Here is a 24,872-nt window from a genome sequence, read left to right as displayed (position 1 = left end):
TGGCTGAACACTTTAACTCTCCCTCCCACTCGGCCAAGGACATGCAGGTTCTTGGCCTCCTCCATTACCAGACCATGGCAACACGACGTCTGAAGGAGGGGCACCTCATCTTCCGCCTAGGAACCCTCCAACCACAAGGGATGAATGTAGATTTCCCCAGCTTCCTCATTCCCCCTCCCCCCACCTTATCTCAGTCCCAACCCTCGGACTCAGCACCGCCTTCTTGACCTACAATCTTCTTCCCGACCTCTCCGCCCCAACCCCATCTCCGGCCTATCACCCTCACCTTAATCCCCTTCCACCTATCGTATTCCCAACGTGCCTCCCCTCAAGTCCCTCCTCCCTACCTTTTATCTTAGCCTGCTTGGCACACCCTCCTCATTCCTGAAGAAGGGCTTATACCTGAAACTTCAATTCTCCTGTTCCTTGGATGCTGCCTGACCTGCTGCGCTTTTCCAGCAACACATTTTTAAGCTCTGATCTCCAGCATCGGCAGTCCTCACTTTCTCCAAGAGGGCATGGCCTCAAGATTAGAGGGAGCAGGTTTAGAACTGAACTGAGAAGGAACTTCTTCACCCAGAGGGTTGTTAATCTATGGAATTCCTCGCCCGGGGAAGTAGTGGACGCTACTTCAATAATCCCTTTTAAAGCTAAGGTAGATGCCTTTTTGAAAATAAAGGAATTAACGGATATGCTGAAAATGCGGACAAGTGGAGCAAAGTCCACAAAAAGATTAGCCATGATCTTATTGAGTGGTGGAGCAGGCTCTGACGGCCTACTCCTGCTCATAGTTCTTGTGTTCTTATGTATTTAGCAAACTAGGAGCTGGAAGGGATCACTGCACCCAGTCCCGAAAAGTTTAAACTATTTTCTTTTTAACAATGAGAAACAATCTTGAGCAATGTGCTGATGTTACTTGCACTCACAGGCCCTTCTACGTGAAACAGCTAATTCAAAACTGTGCTGTCAGGACAGAACTTGAGTGCTGCTAAAACCTTTTGTCTAGCATTCATCAGGACAGATGCCAAATCTCAAAGAGAACAATTATACTGCATGGGAAATGGTGCTGATTGGATTGCAAATGGAATTTGATCGGTCAAGACAATGGAGACCATTTCAGGAAAGTTGCCTCTAAATTCAAAAACTCCAAGTTGACACTGATTGGTTGAGGAATTGCCATGACGATTGCACAAGGGGCAATTGCTCCCTCTGCTTACGTTTAACTGAAAAGGGACAATATCTGGATACATCTCTCTTTGATTAGAGTGGTGCTGGAAAAGCACAGCAAGTCAGGCAGCATCCAAGGAGCAGGAAAATCAACGTTGCGAGCAAAAGCCCTTCATCAGGAGAATTCCTCTCTGTGCACATGGGCAATCATTCTCTCTCCCTCCAGGGCCCGGAATTAAGGTTGAAGGACGTGAAACTATACTGCGTTTCTGAGTGTTTTGCTTCGCGGGGTGGGGGTGGGGGGGGGGGGGGGGGGGGGGGAGAGGTCGACAATCAAGCTTGCAGCCATATCAAGCATCGAACACAAGGTTCCATAGTTATTGCTAACATTGTTCTGCCAATGAAATGAACATTAAACTGCAGGGAAACCAATTAAGGTGTCAAATAAAAATGAGGCAGATCAACGCAACACAGTATTCAGTAGGTAGCTTAATGCGCACAGCTATGGAATTACTGCAGCAATTCTTTTAATTTATAGAGATTGCATTAACAAGCGAATTCATTGTTGAGCTGACAGAAGCCACTTCCTCAGAAACAAGCCCAATTAAACAGTAAATCGTTGGAAGTGCAAGAATAAAAGCAGAAAATGGGGGAAGCACCTGCAACGGGAAGATATTAATATTTTGGGCACGTACAGAACAACAACTTGTATTTAAATAACACTTTTAATGCAATAAAAACATGCCTCAGAGGCATTGTAACACACAATATATTAAACCAGGTCATGTAAGAAGATATTATGGACACTATCTTGACCAAGATGTCCAAATTGCAATCAGAGGTAAATATAAAGGGGCGTTTTAAAGGAGAAAAGAGAGGTTTAGTGAATTCCAGAGCTTAAGGTTAAAGAAGGTGATGTCAAGACAACCATTGGTTCAACATTCATTCATAGGATGTGGCCATTACAGGCCATCTATAACAGGCCTTGACAAGGTGGTGGTATGCTGCTTTCTTGAACTCCCAATGTCCATAGTGAGTGGGAATACATAGTGCTGTTAAAGAGTGAGTTTGAATATTTTTACCTATCAGGAGTGAATGAACCTTAATATAGTTCCAAGTTAGGATCTGCAGCTTAAGAAGGAACTTGCAGAGGTGGTTGGGCCAAGTATCCTGTCCTTCTAGATGGTAAAAGTCAGGGGTTTAGTTTGGAAGATGTTGAAGGAGTCTTGTTAAATGCTACAATCTATCTTGAATCTGGACACTGCTGCACAGGGGTGTGGAGGGTGAATGTTTAAAGTGGTGGATATTGCAATTCAGTGAGCATAATGAATGGTGAGAGTTAGGAAAAGCAACAAAGTTTTGGATGACCTCTGTTTACAAGATTACAAAATGGGAGTGCTCATGAATGGCCAGAGAACAAAGGTAATGAGGGTTTCCATCGAACAACAGACGGGAACAGAAATGAGCAATGATACAGATGCGGAAAATAATTATCTTAGTGATAACATGAATAAGCATAGTACATGGATAGCAAGTTTTTTTAAAAAGTAATGTGAAAAAGGAAGAGAATGGAGAGATGGTTAACTATTGTCTATGCTTTTCAACCTTACAAAAATGTTCTCTTATTCTTATTGGCTGAGGTACACTGAACGATGTGCACATATTTACCTGATGTTTTTATTTGACACATCTCTCTCTCCAAAGCTCTAACCTGTAAACTACGAAAGCTGCAGGTTAGTGCAGGTACTCTCATGTTGGGAACACAAAAGTTGAGACAAACTACCAAAAGTGAAGTTTAAAAAAAAAAGAGATACAACCAGTGCTGTTACAAGAACTTCAGTGAAAGGATAAATTGATAGTAGATATGTCATATTTGCATAATATATTCACCTTTCAAATTCAAATTTTGCCCTGTCAAAGCATCAAACACATTTTTGAGATAAGATCAATGCATGGGTTACACAGAAGGTGGCAGCAAAAGGAGTAATTGAAAGTATTCAAAAAGGAGCTTTAGATTTATGAGATCATCACAGTTGAGTCTAGTTCCAACATGGAAATTGCTGTTTGGTGCCTTTTGTTGCAGCAGCAAGATTTTGAGTATTATAGATATGAAAGAAAAGAACCATCCAATAACAACACTGAGCTTTTTTTTTGGAGCATGGTTCCACTTTGTGCAAAGACAGGAACAGGCTGTGTCAGCTGCAGCTTAGTTGAAAACACTCTTTAATCAGAGCAAGAAGGTCGTGAGGTCAAATCTCAAATTAGAGAAATAGACTGAAAGAATGAATGACGTTCACTGTAACATATAGGGAGTAAACTCAGACCCCATAAACTCAGTTGATGCAGAAAATCTCACAGCATTGCTGTTATGATCCCTGCTTACACTAATAATGAATAAGTCAGATCCCAGAATGAATGACGTGATAGAAGATGTACTTTATTTTTGAAGTTGGTTACTCAACAGATTCCCATGAGGCTGCAGATGTTCTTCAATAAAACATAAGACCTTTATTACACAAAAGGAAAGTTATCTGTAGAAGATAGTTATGAATATGGAATCATAGAATCCCTACAGTGTGGAAAGAGACCATTCAGCCCATCGAGTCCACACAGACCCTCCGAAGAGCATCCCACCATATCCCCATATCCTCACATTTACCACAGCTAATCCACCTAATCTGCACATCTTTGGACTGAGAGACGAAACTACAGCAGCCAGTGGAAACTCACATCAATGCAGGGAGAACCAAACTTCTCACAGACATTCACCCAAGGCTGGAATCAAACTGGGTCCTTGGCACTGAGACAGCAGTGCTAACTACTGTTCCATCTTCCTTAACACAAACATTAGAACAAAGTTTCAAACTGTTTCCATTTCAGATACTCAATTTCAGAGAACTCTCACTCTTATCGACGTATTGAGGGTGCAGAGGAAGGTTCTATCTGACTATTATCACATTGCTATTTGGGGGTTTTGATTTGCTGTGTACAAAGTGGTTGCCACACTTCCTTCATTAAATCATTGACTACGTATCAAGAGTATTTTATTAGGCATGAAGTGCTTTGGGATATCCTGAGGTGAAGCAAGGTTCTATATAAGCGCCAATCTTCCGAGAGTTGTGATCCCAGCAGTTGGTAATACCAGGCAAGACAGATCCCAGAATGAACCCTTCCTTGACAGGCCATAAATTATATTTTTGAAATTTGGTTACTGTGGAGATCTCGCCGTGGATTGTCGCCTTGTCATGGTGGAGAACCTTGTGTAGTCCTGAGATCCCTTGAGCAATGCTGTCTGGAGCAATGCTCCTGGTTGGGTCATCCATGGCAGTATGGTAGAAGATGAGGTCCCTGATAAAGAACAGTCCAACAGAGATCTCAACGGTGGAACAGGATGGCAAAGTTACTTCAAACATAACGGCTGTGAAGGTGGATGAAGGCTGCAACAAATCCATCAGCTCCAATCATTGTGGTCTCCATGCCATTGGAATCAGTTGGTTGATTTTGTAAAGTCTCATGTGCTTCTTGGAGTGCAACATCAAGTGCACGTGAATCAAATACACGCATCGGCATCTTCGCTCTGTGAGTTACTTCAAGTGTTTCGATGACGTAGGGAGGACGACAGAGGCAGGCAATGAAATGGCTGGAAGCTCCTTGTCAAGTACTGGCATAAAAGCGGTGAATGCTTGATCCAGTTGCTGAACGTTTGGACAGAAGCAGGAAAGTTGTTCAGTAGCAGTATTCACGTCTAAGCAGCCCTATTTACAATCCACTCTGCTCGCCCTGAACTGGGAGGGGCTAGAGAAGATGCCCTAGTCTGCTTCATCCCATCCTGTCTGGAAAGCAGTGTCCAGAGGGATCACCATTATGCGGTTGAAAAAACATCAAGAAGTGAAACTATGAAAAAATGAGGAGAAAGTGAGGTCTGCAGATGCTGGAGATCAGAGCTGGAAATGTGTTGCTGGAAAAGCGCAGCAGGTCAGGCAGCATCCAGGGAACAGGAGAATCGACGTTTCGGGCATAAGCCAAACCTGGAATATGCGAACTTTGATGATTAACCCAAACGTAGACCGGTCAGATAGGAGAACTGCCTTTGCTACCCAGGAACTCCAAACATTCAACTTTGACATCATTGCTCCGAGTGAGATCCGCAGTGCTGGAGCAGGGCAACTAAAGGAAGAGAAAGGTCAATACACCTTTTTCTGGAAAGGAGTAGGTTTTGCCATCCCAAACAGCCTACTTCAGAAGCTGACAGAGAAACCACTGGGAACCAACAAACGTTACATGACTCTGCAAATCCAGCTCATCAAGAACCAACATGCTACCATCATCAGCGTCTGTGCTCCAACTCTGGACGCTGAAGACAAAGTAAAAGGAGAACTTCTACGCCCAACTTGACGAGATCATTCTTTTGCGAGACTTCATTGCCAGAGTCAGGAAAGATCAGAGGCCCTGGACTGCAATAATAGGCAAGGAATGAGTTGGCAAAGTCAACACCAATGGAACACTCCTCCTCACCAAATGCGCTGAACACAATCTGGTGATTACAAACATCCAATTTCATCAGAAAAACAGGCATAATGTCTCCTGGCAGCATCCACACTCCAAACACTGGCATCTCATCTACTACATCATCGTACAATCTTGGGACCAACAAGCGTAGTGATAACAAGAGCTGTTACTATTGCCGGCAAGTGCAGGGCAGACCATTGACTCATCTCGCCACCGCGAGAATGTAGATTCAGCCCAAAAGGAAACACCAAAATCAGAACACTAAGAAATTCAATGCTGACATCCTCCAAGACATCAACCATGTACAGAAGTTCCAACAAAATCTTCAAAAACAACTGCCTCAACAAATCCCACTATCCATAGAAGAATACTGGAATCAACAGAAGAACGCTATCATCACTTCCTGCAAAGAAACAATTGGACTCAAGACAAAAAGAAAAATCAGGATTGGTTCGATGATAATGACGAACTACTCCAACAACTTATTGATGAAAAGAGAACAGCTTTCATCATCTTACAAGATGACCAACAATTGGCTATCAAAAGGAAACGCTATCAGGGATGCAAGGCTGCCATCCAGAAGAGCACCCAAAACCTGAAAAACCAATGGTGGAGGAAAAAAGGTCAGGAAATCCAACAGCTAGCGGACGCCAGTGACACTTGAGGCTTCTTCAACACAACTAAAACTATTTTTGGCCCATCCACTTATGGTCAAACCCCTCTCGAAATCCTGAAGAGCAACGCTGACATCAATTCGAGATGGAGGGAGCACTGTGAAGATCTTCTAAATCAAACTACCCCATTTGACAGGAATGTGATCAACAACATTCCAAAACAGCCCGTTGATGACTCCCTAAGCAAAATACCAACACTTGAAGTAGTCAAGGAAGCCATCAAAACCTTGAAAAACAACAAGGCTGCTAGACTTGATGGAATATCAGCCGAGGTCGACAAAATTAGAGATAACCTCATTCATCACCAACTGCATCAACTTCTCATCAAAATCGAGATATACGAAGACGGACCAGCAGACACTAGAGACTCAGCAATCGTTACCATCTACAAAAGGAAAGGTGATCAATCTGAACGCAAAAACTATTGTGGAATTTCCCTGTTTGCAGCAGTAGGAAAGATCCTCACCTGCTCATGAACAACTGGGTCAAGCCTTTAACCGAGAAGATCCTTCCGGAGACAAAAGCCAGTTTGAGATCATCACGAAGATCAATATGATCTTCATGATGAGACAACTACAAGAAAAACGTCGTGAACAACTTCAACCTTTGTATGTGGCATTCATTGACCTCAAGAAGGGCTTATGCCCGAAACATCGATTCTCCTGTTCCCTGGATGCTGCCTGACCTGCTGCGCTTTTCCAGCAACACATTTTCAGCTCTGATCTCCAGCATCTGCAGACCTCACTTTCTCCTCATTCATTGACCTCACCAAAGCCTTTGACTCAGTATTAAGGGAAGTCCTATGGGATATCCTATCCACTTACGGATGCCCTGAAAAGTACATTCAAATTCTGAGACTCCTCCACGATGGCATGCTTGCCACAGTTATGGTCAGCAACTGGAACTGTGAGCCTTTTCAAGCTAGATCAGGAGTAAAACAGGAATGCGCGATTGCCCCAACTTTGTTCACCATCTTTACTGTGACAATCATCCACGTCATCAAGGACAACCTACCCCCAGGAATAGAAATTGTCGAACAGAACAGATGGCAGAGTTTTCAATCTTGCCTATCTTAAGTCCAAAAACAAGACAGCTATGAGCTCCCTCACTGAATTCCAATACACAAATGACAACAGTGTTGCAGCCCTCTCAGAAAATCACCAGCAACACATTCTGACTGCCTTCAACTGTACACACACAAAACTTGGACCTACCATCAATTTCAAGGCGGCTCAGGTCATCTATCAACCGTAACCAACTGAGACAAATTTGATAGAACCAACAATTAAACTTGGCAAAACAACCCTGGAAAATGTGGAGCACTTTCCATATCTTGGAAATCACCTCTCCTCCAATGTCAACCTTAATGACGAGATCCAATATAGTCTTAAAATGTGCTGGAACAGCTTTTGGACATCTCCAAACAAGACTCCTTCATGATCGTGACATCTGGGCAGACACCAAAATGTTAGTGTACAAAGCTGCGGTGATCCCAACACGTCTGTATGCATAAGAAACTTGGACAACATACTGACGACATCTGAAGGCACTCGAAAAGTTCCATCATCGCTGCCTTCGAAACATCTTAAATATCAGTTGGTAAGATAGAAGAACCAACGTCAGCGTGCTGAATGAAGCAAAAACAACAAGCATTGAAACCGATGTCATCAAGAACCAACTAAGATGGAGTGGTCACTTTGTTCAGATGAGAGATGAACATCTGCCAAAACAAATCTTCTACTCCCAGCTTAAAGAAGGCAAATATAAAAGTGGCAGACAATAGAAGAGATTCAAAGATGTTTTAAAAGCCAACATGAAGAAATGTAACATCGACATCAACAACTGGGAAACCAATGCCAAGGACAGAAACTCTGGCAAACCATTATCCGAGAAGGAACAGCAACTTTCAAAACCGACAGACATGCAGAACTAGAAGACCATAAGACCATAAGACATAGGAGTGGAAGTAAGGCCATTCGGCCCATCAAGTCCACTCCGCCATTCAATCATGGCTGATGCGCATTTCAGCTCCATTATCCGAGAAGGAACAGCAACTTTCAAAGCCGACAGACATGCAGAACTAGAAGAAAAGACAAGAAAATGTAAAGCGAGGCAGCAACAACCAAAACCCGAACTACCATCTGGAACTACTCATCCCAAATACAGAAGAACTTTCAAAGCCAACATTGGACTCATAAGCCAACTGAGGGCCCATTGATAGATCAATGGAACGAAAACTATCATCCTCGACCTCACCACGACAACGACAGTGGAGGTCAGTTACTGAATGTATTCAGACAAGATTGCCAATATTCTTTTAACACAAGAAAATACCGGAAATACTCATGTATAGATCGTTGTATAAGTCAGCCCCTTATTCTTGGCCAAACAATCTTATATTTTCCATGTATCTTATGTATAAGTTGACCCTATAGAATCGTAGTTGAAAAATGTGGTGCTGGAAAAACACAGCAGGCCAGGCAGCATCCGAGGAGCAGGAGAATCGACGTTTCGGGCATCAGCCCTTCTTCAGGATTCCTATAGAATCGTATTAAAACACGTCCATTCATTCACACCGGTAACTCCATTCACCAGTCTTTGTTTACTATATCGCATTTCTATTCATTCATAACTCTACTTACTGCACTTGGTTTACTACAGCACGTTTTGATTCATTCATTCAGACCGGTACTCAATCTATCTGTACTTATCGCACTTTGTTCACTATACACTACTGACTTTTGATAATAAAACAGTATTTCGAACTGCAGCATGAATTTCAGCCCCTCAAAACTTGTGTCCATGTATTAGTTGACCCCCTAATTTCAGCCTTAAAAAACCATCCTCAAAATTTAACCTATCCACAAATATATACAGTAAGTTGATCACACAAAAGAAAATAAACAAAACAATACTATGACAATTTAGGAAGAACTTATTATCAACAGTAAAAGGCAAGAGTCAACCCTTTATAGACACTCAACTCCAGTGAAATAACACATCCTTCTTCACTCTAATTTCTTACTCAATTGAAGAGGTCATAAGCAAATTCCTGGTGCTGACTTACTGCACATTCTCTAGATGTGATTCATTCTGTTTCTCCTTGAGACATGCAGACAGGCTACATCACTGACTCTGACTATTTTGAGGCTGCTAAAACAGCATGTGAGCTAGTCTGGATCTTTTCTTCTGAACTGAACCTACTTCTGTAGGTTGTAAAAGCTCAACTTAGTAAACACTTCAGCAATTATCTCACTAGGTAGCTTAACGAATCATTCTAAATCACATGATGAGTAAATGTATAAGGTATGAGCAGGTAGGGAAAGAGTTAAGTTTTGAGTTTTGTGAAACAAGAGGTTCAGCTAAACATGGCTCAGTTAAAAACTTGCAGTAAACAATGAGGTACTGGAGGCAAGGGTAGTGAGTTAACAAGGTGAAAAAGCATTCATTATGTAAAGTCAGTTATTCATTGTACGACGCCAGATGGCTTAATCTCCACTATTCTCACCCGCTGATTGTAACGGTGATATGTTGCCTTATCTGGTTGCCCCTCCCTGTAAGTGATTATGTAATTCATTAAGAAACTGCTGTTCGAGAGAAGACAGAGAACTCATGTCCCTGAGCACGTGTTCTTCCTCCCTCCAGGGCCCGGAATAAAGATGAATGAAGTAAAGCCATACTGTCTCTCTGAGCATTTTGCTTCAATTGAGGTGGAAATGGGACAACAATGATTTCTAAGAAAGACTGCTTTGATCAAATGCTTAAGACCGTAACAAGAAACAAATGACCACTGTGAATTAAAAGTCTACTTACCTCTACTTTGGAATTCAAGTTCTTATATCATTTATTATAGTCTTGCTTTACACACCGACAATTTTAAATTCAATGACAGCTTTTTAACTCTTACTGTTAGCTATAAGGACACACTCAGTATCCATTAAGTTGGAGGTCCTCAAATTTGCTAAAGTCATGATGAAAGTACACTGTAGATTTGATTATAAGGAGTGTGAAATTACAATTATGAGAAGAGACTTGAAATAGAAGGATAATTTCCAAGAGCAGATTTAACAGATTTTTAAAGCTATAAGGAATTTTAGTACAGTGAACAGTCGAACAGCCAGAAGGACTGATGTGCTGCTTTACTTTCTCCGTCCAGGTGAATCCTGAGCTGATGAGCCAAGGTCAAGCATGAGCGTTTTACTGGGCTGAATTGAGAGTGTCTTACATCAGTTACATGGAGAAATTAGAGAAGCTGGCGTTGTTCACTTTTAAAGGACAGAACATCAAGAATAGCTTTGATTGAGATATTCAAAAATCATGATCGGTTTTGAGAGAGTGAGAAAAGGAGAACTTGTTGCAAGTGGCAGAAGGATTGGTAACCAGAAAACAACATTTCCAGAAGACAGGTGTCTGCAGGTTATTATCTAGAACGTGCTGGCTAAAGAGATAGTAGAATGATTTAATAATAATAATATTCAAATTGAAACTGGATAAACACTTGAAGGAAGGAAATTTATAGAATGTGGAAAGAGCAGGTGAGTGTGACTACTTGAATGGCTCCAATAAAGAGCTAGCACAAGCATAATAGATTGAAAGGTCTCTTGCAATCAACGCTAGAAATCAACTTTTTTGTAAATACAGGTCTAATATTAAAACCTATTGACAAATATAGCTTCATCAATAAACCTAATAATAATCAAAACAACAGAATTTTCATTACTATCCAAGATTCAAGAAATCCCCAGTGTACATGTTATCACAGCAATATTTGCAAACATGAAAAACCAAGTAATAAAGTGAAAGTGACTGCCCCTGGAGCCAAAACCTCATTTAATTTCTGCTTAGGAGTGATGTGAGGGATCAGCATAGGTTACAGAAGTAGTATTACTTTTTATATTGGAGGTCCAAGTACAGGATTACAATTTCTTTTCAATATCTGGTTGGCAGTAGCCATCTATTACGTAGCATTTCACTTGCACAAAAATATCCTCTAATGTCAAAGGCTGTTAATGAGTTTTTCCAGTGCAGCTGCTGGCTAAGCTGAACTATTTTGTCCAACAAAAGAAAAAACACTTTCAGACATTGTACACAATAAACATGAAATGTGTTGGTGCTTTAGAGTACAACAGGTATCAAAGAAGAATGTCATACAGTAAGGTCAAACTATTACACCCAGCTTAGCAGGACAGTTCTCAAACACCGAGTGTACAAAAGGGATCAAAGAAGGAGTAATAACACCCACACAGAAACAGAAATTTAGAAAGATATTCATCACCCAGGAAGTGACTTGGTAAAGTTGATCAGCTTGAGAAAAATAAAAAGACAAACATACAGAAACTGATATAACCATTTTCCAAATTAATAGTAGAGTCCTAGAGATAAGAAAAGCCTCACCCAGGATTGTTAATTTACCCCGTGTTTCTCCCACTGCAATGAAACATCCACAGTTCACTTCAACCTCATGGATGAGGGAGAGAAAATCATTCAGTATTTCCACTTTGGAGTGCTATCTCAGGGAGGAGACTGGGCAAGAACAGCATGAGGACTTAGCTGCAATATTTTCTGTCATCCAATAGTCTTCTGGACCTTATCAAGGTGGCCAATGCTTGACAAACATCCCAAGATGAAGCCAACTATTCTTGCCCCACTCGCCAACCCAGTAGGAGGACAGGAGTGAAGATGACAACAAATGGTACAAATGTGAACTTGTTTTGTTACTGTCAGAATTCTATATATGTTGTTCTGTTACAATATTAAGAGAACATTGGAATAATGAAATAAAACAAAGGTTGTTGGAAAAGCTCAGAAGGTCTGGCAGCATCTGTGAAGAGAAATCAAAGTTAACATTTCAGGTCCGATGACCAGGCTTGAAACGTTAACTTTGTTTCTCTGCACAGATGCTGCCAGACCTGCTGAGCTTTTCCAGCAATCTCTGTTTTTGTTTCTGATTTACAGCATCTGCAGTTCTTTCATTTTTTAATTGGAATAATGAAATCTGAAGGCAACAAAATCATGAATGTAGCTTTTGCAACAGTTGAAGGGCCGAAGCAGAGATATATGGGTACAAACTTTCGACTTAGGAACACTCGTACTTACGAAAGCATTCCCTTTCAGGGCTGTAATTTTAAAGGTTCGACATACGAACATTCCTTCATACTTATGAACGGCTACATTATATTGTCCTGCATGCTGTTCCCACTTGTGTACAAGTCAACTTGCAAAGGACTCAAGAACAGAACCTTTTGCAACCCATGAACTGTCTGCACAGACAAGCGACGCTATGGAAATGATATTATACAGATACAGCCTTGAAATGGATAGCACAGCATGGTGCTCACCTCCTGGTCAATTAGTATGTTGAGGTTGCAGAAAATCAACTTGAGTGATTGAGTTTCAGACAGTGACCAACTATGGAAGACGGAAATATTGATGAAGTAACAATATTTGTGACAGGAGCCAAAGCCCAATATTCCCACTAAGCTGGGAAGCCCAACAGTAATACACAAAATGTGACAAGTGATATAATCTGGCCATAGTTTCAGAACTAAGTCGCTGAACTACCAGCAGGTAGTGGCGTTGGTGTGCACCATCTACAAGATTTACTGCAGCAACTCATCAAATCCTTCAACCTCTACAAACCAAGACATGGTCAGTCAATGCGTGGAAACAAGAAAAATCATAGAATTATTACAGCAAAGGAGGAAATGATTTGACCCTTTCTTTGTGTGCTAGTCTTCAGGTGAGTTGTTATATTGAGGACTACACTCCTGGGTGCATGCAATAAATTCCTTGACAATCAATTGAAGTGGAGCAGAACCACTTCACTACAAGCATTGATTAAGGCAGATGATCTGGACATTACAGAATTTTTTTTTTAAAAATCAACCTGTCAACATTAATACACATCACTGAAAGCAAGTGGGACTTGAAACCAGTTCAGACATGACTGATGTTTAGCAACCATTTTAAACTCTCATAAATTCCTAAATCTTAATGGGGTGGCATGGCGGCACAGTGGTTAGCAGCACCAGGAACCCGGATTTGATTCCAGCCTTCGGCAACCATGGAGTCTGCACATTCTCCCCATTTCTGCATGGGTTTCCACCAGGAACTCCAGCCTCCTCCCACAGACCAAAGATGACCCAATCTGTCTTAACAGGGTCTCCAAGTGAACATTTCATTGAGTACTATTCTCTCCTTTTCTTCGTAACCCTGCACATGCTTCTTTTTCAAGAAACAGTCCAACCATATGCTGAAAACCTTGCTTGAAACTGCTTTCACCATATTATCACAAAGTACATTCCAAACTCCAAAGTGCTTAGCGTGTGAGAAAGCTTTTCCTCATATTATTATTGATTCTTTTGCAAATTAATTCAAATCTGCACCCTCTGTATTCTCAATCCTTTGAAGAGGTGGAACAGTTTTCCTACCAAGTCTGTCCATATCTGATTTAAGTGCAGAAACCAAAATGTAAGTTGATTCAGAGGCAGGGTCAGAAATAAATGTATAACAAAACAACATGCAACAGACTCAAGAACAGAACGTTTTGCAACCCATGAACTGTCTGCACAGACAAGAGATGCTATGGAAGTGGTATTATACAGACACAGCCTCGGAATGGATAGCACAGCATGGTGCTCAGCAACGTAGTAATGCGCAAATTAGGAAGGGCCATTTTACACTGTCAGTCTCCTCAGCTAAGTAGTTTCTACTGAAAGGGGGAACTGGTGATTAAACTTCAGTTACTTTTAAAATCTTTATCAGTTACAGTTGAATCCTATGCTCCAATTCCTAAAACAAATTCCTAAAATTTTCACTGTTGGCAAACTTAGCTGTAGTTTACTATTATTTAACTCATGCAAAAAAGGGGTAAAATACATTGGGTCAATAATTTTCAAAGTACGAAACAGGATGACTGATATAATGGTAAAAAATTAACAGAAACAATTTCAAACCCATGATGGATAGCAAATGTCAAACTACAAACTTCAAAACAGTAAACACCATAGTCACCGTTTCCAGTTACCGCAATCAATTTGCAGTTCAATCTAATAGATCAACAAGTTTATTCCATGATAATTAAAGCAGTTAGGGGCAATACAGATGTGAGTTATCAAATTAGAGATGTGAATTATGAAGGCAAGACTTCCAGTCTTGGAGCCTTTGGAGGGGGTATCTTATAAAATGAAGTATACCAAATAGCAAATGATATTTGAGTTCTGGCTGGGTAAGTAACACTATCCGAGCTAAGCCCTGGACTGATGGACAAAACTCCAAGGCTGACACTTCAGTGCAGAACAGAAATGCTGTTGCATAGCTGGTGACTTTCAAATGAGACATCAAACCAAGGACCCATCTTACCCAAAAAGCAATTTGAGACATCCAGTGAAAGGCAATATATAAATGTGTGTTTTTATTTCATGATGTGGAAGTGCCAGTGTTGGACTGGGGTAGACCAAGTTAAAAATCACACAGCACTAGGTTATAGTCCAGCAGGTTCATTTGGAAGCACTAGCTTTCGGAGCGCTGCTCCTTCAGCAGGTGGATGTGGAGCAGGACCATAAGACACAGAATTTAACGCAAAAGATCATTGGGCACACGCATGGCCTAGAGGGAACACTGGGATAGTAGTGAAATTTGAATTCAATAAATTCAAAAAATCTGGAAAAAAAACTGGCCTAATAATGAACAATATAACTGAGTGTTGTAGCAGCCCAACTGATTAACAACTGTGCTGTAGAGGAGGAAACTTACTATCTTCACACAGTTTGGCTACTTGTGATTACTCCCAAGATATTCTCCCTTTTTCTCAGATCTCTCTACTTTAAATGTTACCCCCAAAATAACTCAATATAAGCAAGAAAGCCTGATTTCTACCCCCTATCTCGCCATATAAAATCTCCCTCTTCCTCCTCCTTCAATCCCCAATGTCTCCCCTAGCCCCCTCTATCAGTCATGAAGACATTCACCAACATCCTTTTGATAGCACTTTCCAAACCCACAAACATCCATCTAGAAAGAGAAGGACAGCAGATACTTGGGGTCATGAATATCTGAACGTTTCCCTCCAAGCCCTTCAACATTCTAATTTGAAACTGTATGCCATTTGACCCAGTGCATCCAGATCAAAATCCTAGAACTTTCTCCTTAACTACATAATGGATCTGCAGACACCAAATGGACTTTGGCAGTTTAGACTGGCAGCTCACCACCACATTCTCAAGGGCAACTAAGAATGGACAATATACGCTGGCACAGACTGTGGTGCCCAGATCCCATGAATAAATTTTTAAAAAGTACTCTCTCTCTCTCCCCTGCCAGTCTCACATTTGTCAGCCAACATACTACCCACCATTACAAATCACTATCATAATCCTGCAGAAAGTAGTCAGTCCAATAAAAGTAATTTCTCTTTGCCTTCTGTCAGTCTGAGAGGAGGTAACTAATCTCAGGCAGTCTGCATGTTTCAGAACTTGGAATTCAATGTGAAAACATTCCTCTCCTGATCACCGCATACAGTGAATCTCTGGAAAGTGCACGCGGTGAAACAAGATCAGACTTCTGATGTATTTGGCCCCAGTTCATGATGGAACAACTTTCAGATATTTGGAGGAAGAGTTTCTATTTTGGGGGAAGTCAGCAATTGATGCACAAAATTGTACTCATTTTCTGCAGTGAATTTGCGTTTCAGGTTGACAAACTTGTTTGCAGAACCACAAATGTACAATCACAAACATAAAATCTTTCATGATCTAATTCAATTAACCAGTGGTTGTGAAGGGTTCACTAGCTTTGCTGGGGTATGCTAACCAGTCATATGTACAAAGATTTGAAACCAGTCCTTCAAGCCCACCATTCAATGCGCTCTGAAGTCCACATTCTTATCTACTCTCAACAACCTTTGACTAATCCAATAACCTGTCGAACAATCATCTATGCACTTTAGCCTTGAAAATATTCAATGACTCCCACCTGAGGCAGAGAGAGTTCCAAACGCAGACAAACCTCAAAAAATTCTCACCTCTGTCCCGAAATGACAATCCCTAATTCTAAAACAGTTCTCCTAGTTCTGGTCTCAACCATGTGAGGAAATATCCTTTGTGTATCGATCTTGTCGAAGCCATTCTGGATCTTAATAAATTTCAATCATGTCACCCTTCACTCTTCTAAACCTCAAGTGAAACAAGCCCACCTTGTCCAGCCTATGCTCAATCAATCTCATAAACATATTGACCACCTCCAAATGTACTAGCATCCTTCCTAAACAGGAGACCAAATTGGTCAGTGTTCACAATGTGGCTTCACCCATGTACTGTATAATTGAAGCAGAAGATCCTTACTTTTATGTTTAATTCCCCTCATGAAAGAATAGCACCCCATTAGTTTTCTTGATTAATTGTTATATTTGCATACTTTTTGTAACTCATGCACAAGAATACACAGGAATCTTTCTGCACCTCAGATTTCTGCTGTCAACTTTTTCATTCTTTCCTGCCAAAGTGAACAACTTGACATTTTCTCACTTTATAGTCAATTTGCCATATTTGTCACCTTTCATAAACATTATAGATAATGTTCTGGATCTCTTCTCCACAACATACTTCGTTGATGTTATCTGCCAATTTAGCCACTATTCCTTAGCTCCCTTCATCCAAGTCATTGACATGAATTGTACAAGGTTGAGATCCAGCACAGACCCGTGTGGGACTTCACTCATCATATCCTGTGAATCAGACAAAGATCCATTTATGTATACTGGCTGCCTTCTGCCACCCAATCTTCTGTCCATCCTACATGATTCTCCACAACATGAGCCTTTATTTTTCACAATAACCTTTAATCTGGTTCCTCATCAAATACCTCCTGTTAAATACCAGCTCCCCTTAATTCACAGCACTCCTGAAAAAGTTTTTTTAAATAAATTGGTTGAACATGATTTTCCTGTCACAAAATCATGCTGACTCTTTCCAATTACCTTGAGCTATTTTTTTAAAAAGCTAGTTATAATCTCTTCGCCATGACAAATATTGATCAATTCAGCCTACGTACCCTGTTTGCTGCCTCTCACCCTTCTTGAATATAGGGATTATATTGTATTTGCCACTTTCGAGTTTGATTGAATCTTTCATGAATCTAATGAAGTTCAAATAATTAACTCCAAAGCCATGAGCCATCTCTTTTAAGACCCCAGGATGAAACCCATCTGGAGCCTGAAACTTGTCTAGCCCACAGCTTCATCATTTTGCTTATACTGTACTGCTAATTTCAGAAAATTCCTCTCTCACTTCCACCTCTTGATTTACATCTATTACTGGAATGTTTGTTGTATCCTCTGTACTCTTTTCCTTTTTACCTACCTGTTTTACATTCCTTGTTAGCTTCCTATCAAACTCTAATTATTTCACCCCAATCAATCTATTATCATTCCCTGCCTGATCTTTACATTGACCAATTATCTGACCTGCCACTCACCTTTAAGCAGTTATTGGCTTTTTCCTTAAGTTTGATGCTTGTCCTAACTTCTTTAGGGATGGGTGATGGATCCTTCCTTCTGAAATTTTATTTACAGTAAGAATATACTTGAGTATTCTGAAATTTCCCCAAAAATGTCAGCTATTGAATCTCTACTGATGTACCTTCTAACCTAGTCAAAGAATCATAAAAGAAGGGCTTATGCCCGAAACGTCGATTCTCCTGTTCCCTGGATGCTGCCTGACCTGCTGCGCTTTTCCAGCAACACATTTCCAGCAAAGAATCATAAATCCCTACAGTATGGAAACAGGACATTCAGCCCAACAAGTTCACACTGACTCTCTGAGGAACACCTCACCCAGGCTCACCCCCCCTCCCCCCCCCCAACCCTAACCATATAACCTTGCATTTTGCATTTCCATGGCTAATTCACCTAATCGACACATCCCTGAACACTATGGGCAACTTAACATTGCCAATCTACCTAGCCTGCACATCTTTGGACTGTGGAAAGAAACCAGAGCATCCAGAGGAAACCCACCCAGGCACAGGGAGAACATGTAAACTCTACACAGTCACCCAAGAGTGGAAATGAACCCAGATCCCGGGCACTGTGAGGCAGCAGTGCTAACCGCTGAGCCATTGTGCCATCCCAAACTAGTATTCTAGTTCACCTCAGCTAGCTCAGGTTGATGCCCTTACTTTAGTTTAATATATTAGTCTTGCAGCTAATCTTCTCCCTTTGAAACTGATGTAAAGTTTAATCAAATTGTGATTTCTGCAGCAGAGGTTGCCTTATCTCTGAGGTTGTTGATTAATCTTACCATGGTACACAATATCAAGTTAAATATAACCTGCTCTCTGGTCAGTTCAAAGTATGCTGTTATTAGAATCTGATATCTCCAGTTTAGAGGCAGATTAAAGTCACCCACAATTATTAGTATTACTCCATCATAAACACGCAATATTTCTTCTTGTATTCTTTATCCTACAGCATGGTTACTGTTAGCAGGCTTGCAGAATAATCTGTGACTTATTTCCTTTACTATTCCTCATTTCCACCCAAGATTGTATATTCTGATCTCCTGAACTAAGGTCATCTCTAACTATTGCACAAACACCATCCTTGATTAACAAGGTGTTGTCTCTTCACCTTTACCAAGCTTCTTATCCTTTTCAGATTTCACGCAGCCCTCAATATGCAGGACATAATCCTGCAGCTACCTTCTCTGTAATGGCTACCAGATCATGTTTATTTATTCTAGTGTGTGCTATCAATTAATGTTTTTATGAATGCCACGTGCATTCAGTTACAGGGCTTTTAATTTTATCTTTTTGCTATCTTTGTAACTTAAAGCCTTAATTGGTAGAAAATAACTGGGAATGTGCTTTCTCTGCACCTTCCTGCTATTCTCTGACCCTCATTTTCTATACAACTATTTTCCTCTCTTACCTGTCGCTGCTCTCTAATTAAGCACACTTTTCCAAATGTGATCCCTTGTCCCCGCTATTTCATTCAAAACCCCCTCTCTACTTCCTGAAATATGCTGTCCACAAGAATACTGGTCCCAGCAAGGTTCAGGTGTAGAGCATCCAAATCTTCCCCACTTTCCCAGTACTGTGCCAATGTCCCACAAATTGGGACTCACTTCCTCCACATCATGAGCCATGTTCATCGTTCTAATTTTATATGCCCTAAGCCAAACTGCATACGGTTGAGGTAATAAATCAAAGACTATAAACTTTATGATTCTGCTTTTAATTTCCTGCCTAGCTCCTCATACTATCTACATGGAACCTCTTCCCTCATGCTACTTATGTTGTTGGTCCCTATATGGACCATGGCAATTGGATCCTTCCCAGCACCGAATGGACATCCTACACCCTGGCATCAGAAAGAGAAACAGCCACCTGCACTCACTCTTTCCAGACCATACTATCACCTCCTCACACGGTATTCCCTGTTGCATCACAATCTTGTACTACAGTTAGGATCACTTTACTCATCTATGTTGGAGACCCCGCTCTCATCCAAACTTCAAACCTGCTGGATAATTGCAGAAGCTGATACATCTGTCTTCTGGGTTCCCTTATCTGCCTCACTCACAGTCGCACCCTCCAGTCCCTGAGGCATCTGCATGGGTATATGAATAGGAAGGGTTTGGAGGGATATGGGCCGGGTGCTGGCAGTTGGGATATCTGGTCGGCATGGACGGGTTGGACCGAAGGGTCTGTTTCCATGCTGTACATCTATGACTCTGTGACTATTCAAACCAGAAGGACCTAACCTAAATAGTGTGACTGCCTCCTGATACAAAGAATCTAGATACCTTTTCCACTCCCTGATGTGTCACGTCTGTTACTTAGCCTCCAGCTCAAACTCTGAGCCGAAGTCAGTCGAATTTCAAATACTGCAGAAATCAGTTCCAAAGAAGGATCACTAGACCTGAAACGTTAACTCTGATTTCTCTCCACAGACACTGCCAGATCTGCTGAGATTTTCCAGCAATTTCTGGTTTTGCTATGGCAGACATCCCCCTCTTCCCTTTACTGTCCAGCCTCACAACATCAAAAAAAGGCAGAGGGGAGCTGGTGGCTTTGTACTTGAGCCGAAGAGTGTGGTGCTGGAAAAGCACAGCAGGTCAGGCAGCATCCAAGGAGCAGGAGAATCAATGTTTCGAGCATAAGCACTTCAACAGGGCTTCGTACTTGACCCTGGCAAGATTCAGCATCTAAATACTGAAATCTCTTGCACAGGCAGCCATTTCTGTCAAAGTGATTTCAGGTACACTCTGCATTAGGGCCATGCATATCTTAAAACCTGGGAGAAAGATGAGGACTGCAGATGCTGGAGAGTCAGAGTCAAAAGGTGCGGCACTGGAAAAGTCAAGCAGTCTGCAATCCTCACTTTCTTCTAGTTGCTTGCCTGATCTGCTGTGCTTTTCCAGCATCACACTTTTTGACATCTTAAAACTTGCCCATATGCAGTTCATAGCCGCAATATAAGAAGTTCAAATCAACAAAAAAAAGGAAAAGGCAAGAAAAACAAAATAGGTCAGAATAGTGAACAAGATGAAAGTCAGTCATTAGATGCGAAAAGAAAAATATAAGGGAAGAAATTAGCATAGGAGAGGAGGGGAATATGTCACAAAAGACAGCTGATAGGACACCAAAACAATGGGGATAAGAAATGAACAAACAGGGTATGAAGCAAACTGAAACAACTTTGCAGCAGGAGTTCAACACCATCTAGGACACAGGCTGCTTGCTTGGCATCTATTCACATCTTCAACATTCACTCCTTGCACCATCGACTCAGTGGCAGCAGTGTGTACCATCGACAAGATACACTGGGACAGGTTGCAAAGGTTCCTGAAACAGCACCTTTCAAACTCACATTTCCTAGAACTTAGAAAGACAAAGACCAGTAGATATATGGGAATATCAGCCCCTCTAAGTTGCCCTCCAAACCAGAGACCATCCTGACAAGGAAATTCCTTAATGGTCATCAGGTCAAATCCTGAAACTCGCTTCTTAACAGTACCATGGATGTCCCTATACTTCAAGAAGTGCTGGGTTTCAAGAAGATGGTTCCCCACCAACTTCTCCAGAGCAATAGTGAATGTGCAATGAAGGCAAAAGTGAAGACTGCAGATGCTGGAGATTAGAGTCGACAGTGTGATGCTGGAAAAGAATAGCAGGTCAGGCAGCATCCGGGGAGCAGGGGAATTGATGTTTCGGGCACTAGTCCTTCATCAGGAATCTGGTCCAGTCAATAAGGCCTATGTCTCATGACTAAATAAATCAAAACAAAAAAAAAATGAACATACCAAATCTGGTGAAACAAAAAAATTCACCACAAACAAAATAATATACAAAATTGTTACAGCACAGAAGACAACCATTCAAACCATTATATTTGCACCAGCTTTCCGAATGATCAGCTTAGCAGGTGCCTCTTGGATTCTCCCCAACACACTGCACATTGTGCCCCTTCAGAAAATCATCGCATTTTCTTGATGCCTCCACCACATGCTCAGCAATGCATTCCAGACATTAACAACTCACTTATGACTGTATGACTCATTGCATTAAGCCATTTTACCTCATCCCACCTCTGCTTCCTTTTTTTAAAAAACCAATTACTTTAAATCTGTGCCCCCTTGTTCACAATTATTTCATGGAATACAGTATATGGATTTCAGTAAAGCCTTTAATAAGGTTCCACATGGTGGGCTGCTCTGGGAGGTTAGATGGCATTGAATCCAGGGCGAATTGGATACACAATTGGCTCGATGGTAGGAATCAGAGGGTAAGAGTGGAAGTATGCTTTTCGGACTGGAGGTCTGTGACGAGTGGAATACCTCAGCGGTCGTTGCTGGACCCATTACTGTTTGTTATCTATATTGATGATTTGCATGAGAATGTACAAGGCATAATGAGTGCGTTTGCTGATGACACGAAAACAGGAGGTATCGTGGACAGCGAGGAAGGTTACCAGAAATTGCAGCAGGACCTTGATCAGCTGGGGAAGTGGGCCGAGAAACGGCAAATGGAGTTTAATATAGATGAATGTGAGGTCTTGCATTTTGGAAAATCAAATCAAGGTAGGCGTTTCATGGTGAATTGATGGAGCCTTAAGGAATTTAGTGGAACAGAGGAATTCTGGAGTTCAGATTCACAATTCTGCAAAAGTGGAGTCACAGGGCATTGAAAAAGGCTTTTGGCATACTGGTATTTATCAGTCAGGGCACTGAGTATATAAGTTGGGAACTGATGTTGCAGTTATACAGGACAGTGATACAGGGCTTGAAGTATTATGTTCAGTTTTGGTCACCTTGTTATAAGGATATTATTAAACTGGAGAGAGTGCAGAAGAAATTTACAAGGATGTTGGCAGGACTCAACAGTCTGAGTTATAGGGAGCGATCAAACTGGCTAGGTTTTTTTAAGCGTAGTAGACTGAGGGGGGATTTCATAGGTGTGTATGAGATTACAAAGGTATGGATAGGGTGAATCACTCAGTCTTTTTCCCAAGGTTGGAGAATTGAGGACTAGAGGGCATCAGTTTAAGGTTAGAGGGGAAAGAATAAATGAGAAACAGAGAGACAACTTTTTTTTTTACACACACAGAGGGTGGTTCGCATATGGAATGAGCTGCCAGCTGAAGTGGCTGAGGTGAGTCCATTAACATTTAAAAGGCATTTGGACATGGATAGGAAAGGTTTAGAAGGACATGGGCCAAATGCAGGGAAATGGGGTTTGCGTGGATGGACATTTTGGTCAGCATGAACCAGTTTGGGCCAAAGGGCCTGTCTCCGTGTTGTAGGACTGAATGGAAACAGTGTTTCCCTATTTATTCTGTCCAGGGACCCTCAGGATTGAATACTGCACTTTGATCATTAAGGAACAGCCTGTCAAGCTTTCCCCACCATTTAACACAATCATAGCTGACAGAAAACCTCAATGCCATTTACCTACCACATGCCATCAAATTTCCTCTAACCATGGTCATTAAAGAAAAGTTTCAACATCTCTAGTCGATACTTAACCGAAGTGCCTCATGCCTGCAACCAACTTGAATATCTTTTCTGAATCCATTCAAATGCCTTCACGTCCTTGCTAAAGTGCAGCACCTAAAACAGGACACCATACTCTAGCCAAGGCAGGAACGTGCCTTATACATATTTCAAGAGAATCTCCTGGCTCTTATACTCTATGTCTCTAATAGTGAAGTATAAATGCTGTATGTTATTAACTGATCTCTTAATAATCCTGTCACCTGCAATGAATTATGCAATATACACAAACTAATTACCTTAATGAACATATATGCAGTGAACTTTGTTCAGAAATCAAATGGAAAAGGTCACAAAAGGGGCAATGAAATACACTGGAGATGACTCAAGAACCCTTCCACCACCAAAGACCTAAACAGGAATCCGAAGCAACCATTCAGCTTCTCAGGTTTGTTCCACTATTCACTGAGATTGTGCCTGACTTCATACCACCTAACTCCATGCCTTTACCCTAAATCACTGAATAGATTTTTCTTAAATGACAATGATAAAGTCAGATTTAAAACTCTCAGTTGAGCAAGCATCAATTGCCACTGGTGCAAGACAGTTTCAAACTTCTACTGTTTTAAATGAGATGGCAAACAAAGATGTGACTCTGAAAGACTCTATGGTACAATCAGAAAGAGCAGCAAGCAAGTGATCCTTGAAGACCAATATTTATCCCTCAGTTAACATCACCAGAACTGATAATGTGGTTGTGATATTATTTGCAGCAGCTTGTTGTATGCAAACTGGTTGCTTTGTTTCATGCATCACGATAGTAACTACACCTCAAAAGTGCATCACTGGCTCTAAGTGAGTATGTAGTTCAAACCACCCCTTAGGCTTCTAAATTTCAAGGCAATACACAATTTTTTTTCAGAAAAGCCCTTACAGAAAATAAAACATAGTTGCATGCATTCCATAAGTGTAGTGACAATCAGTATTGGAGAGGATAAAGGGGTAAAAACATGACTCTTGCAGCAATGACTGGGGGGAGCAGCCCATGGGTGGCTCTGAGCCCAGAGGTCAGAGGTCACCCTGCGGCCTACAACCTGAGGCTTTTCTATCTAGCGCCCGAAACGCGCTAGCGGGAGGAGTGACCGCGCCCACAGCAATGTGGACGCTGCACCCGGGTAAAGCGCTGTCGACATGAGTGTGGGTGCACCATGCGCTGTCCAATACTCACGGAGGAGCCGCACCCAAAGCCCGCGATGTGCCATCGTCTCCCCGCAAGCGGCGGTCACTCGCCCAATGACAACACACTAGGACCCCCAGCTGACAGCTGCCACCTCCGCCTGATTCCATCACCGACTCCGAACCTTCCCCAATACAGGCAGCCCGCGGCAACGAATCTTCCATTCGTCCAAAATTGAGTCATCTTTTGAGTCGAATTAGCAGTCTCGGTTTTTTTTTAAATTGGGCGATCGACGACGTTGCCTAAACAATGTGGTGCGGGCTTCGTGTTCGCGTAGGCTTCTGGGAAATGTAG

The 24,872-nt window shown here is 41.5% G+C and overlaps 1 protein-coding gene across 2 annotated transcripts in view; it reads right to left on the bottom strand.

Annotated features, from left to right (window-relative positions):
• The window catches only part of suclg1 (succinate-CoA ligase GDP/ADP-forming subunit alph), an 84,539-nt gene extending 59,874 nt beyond the window's left edge, over nucleotides 1–24,665 (bottom strand). The window contains exon 1 of one of the 2 annotated variants that reach the window (XM_043699107.1): nucleotides 24,570–24,665. In XM_043699107.1, coding sequence (XP_043555042.1) covers nucleotides 24,570–24,603 — 34 coding nt within the window. In that variant the 5' untranslated portion in view covers nucleotides 24,604–24,665. Of the gene's footprint in view, nucleotides 1–2,835; nucleotides 2,873–24,569 lie in introns of those variants that run through there. The other variant, XM_043699194.1, reaches the window with a different exon arrangement.
• Nucleotides 24,666–24,872: the final 207 nt, after the last annotated feature.

This window comes from Chiloscyllium plagiosum, chromosome 1 (assembly GCF_004010195.1).
Source record: "Chiloscyllium plagiosum isolate BGI_BamShark_2017 chromosome 1, ASM401019v2, whole genome shotgun sequence".
Classification (NCBI taxonomy): domain Eukaryota; kingdom Metazoa; phylum Chordata; class Chondrichthyes; order Orectolobiformes; family Hemiscylliidae; genus Chiloscyllium; species Chiloscyllium plagiosum.
This window is presented reverse-complemented; position numbering and strand designations above follow the sequence as displayed.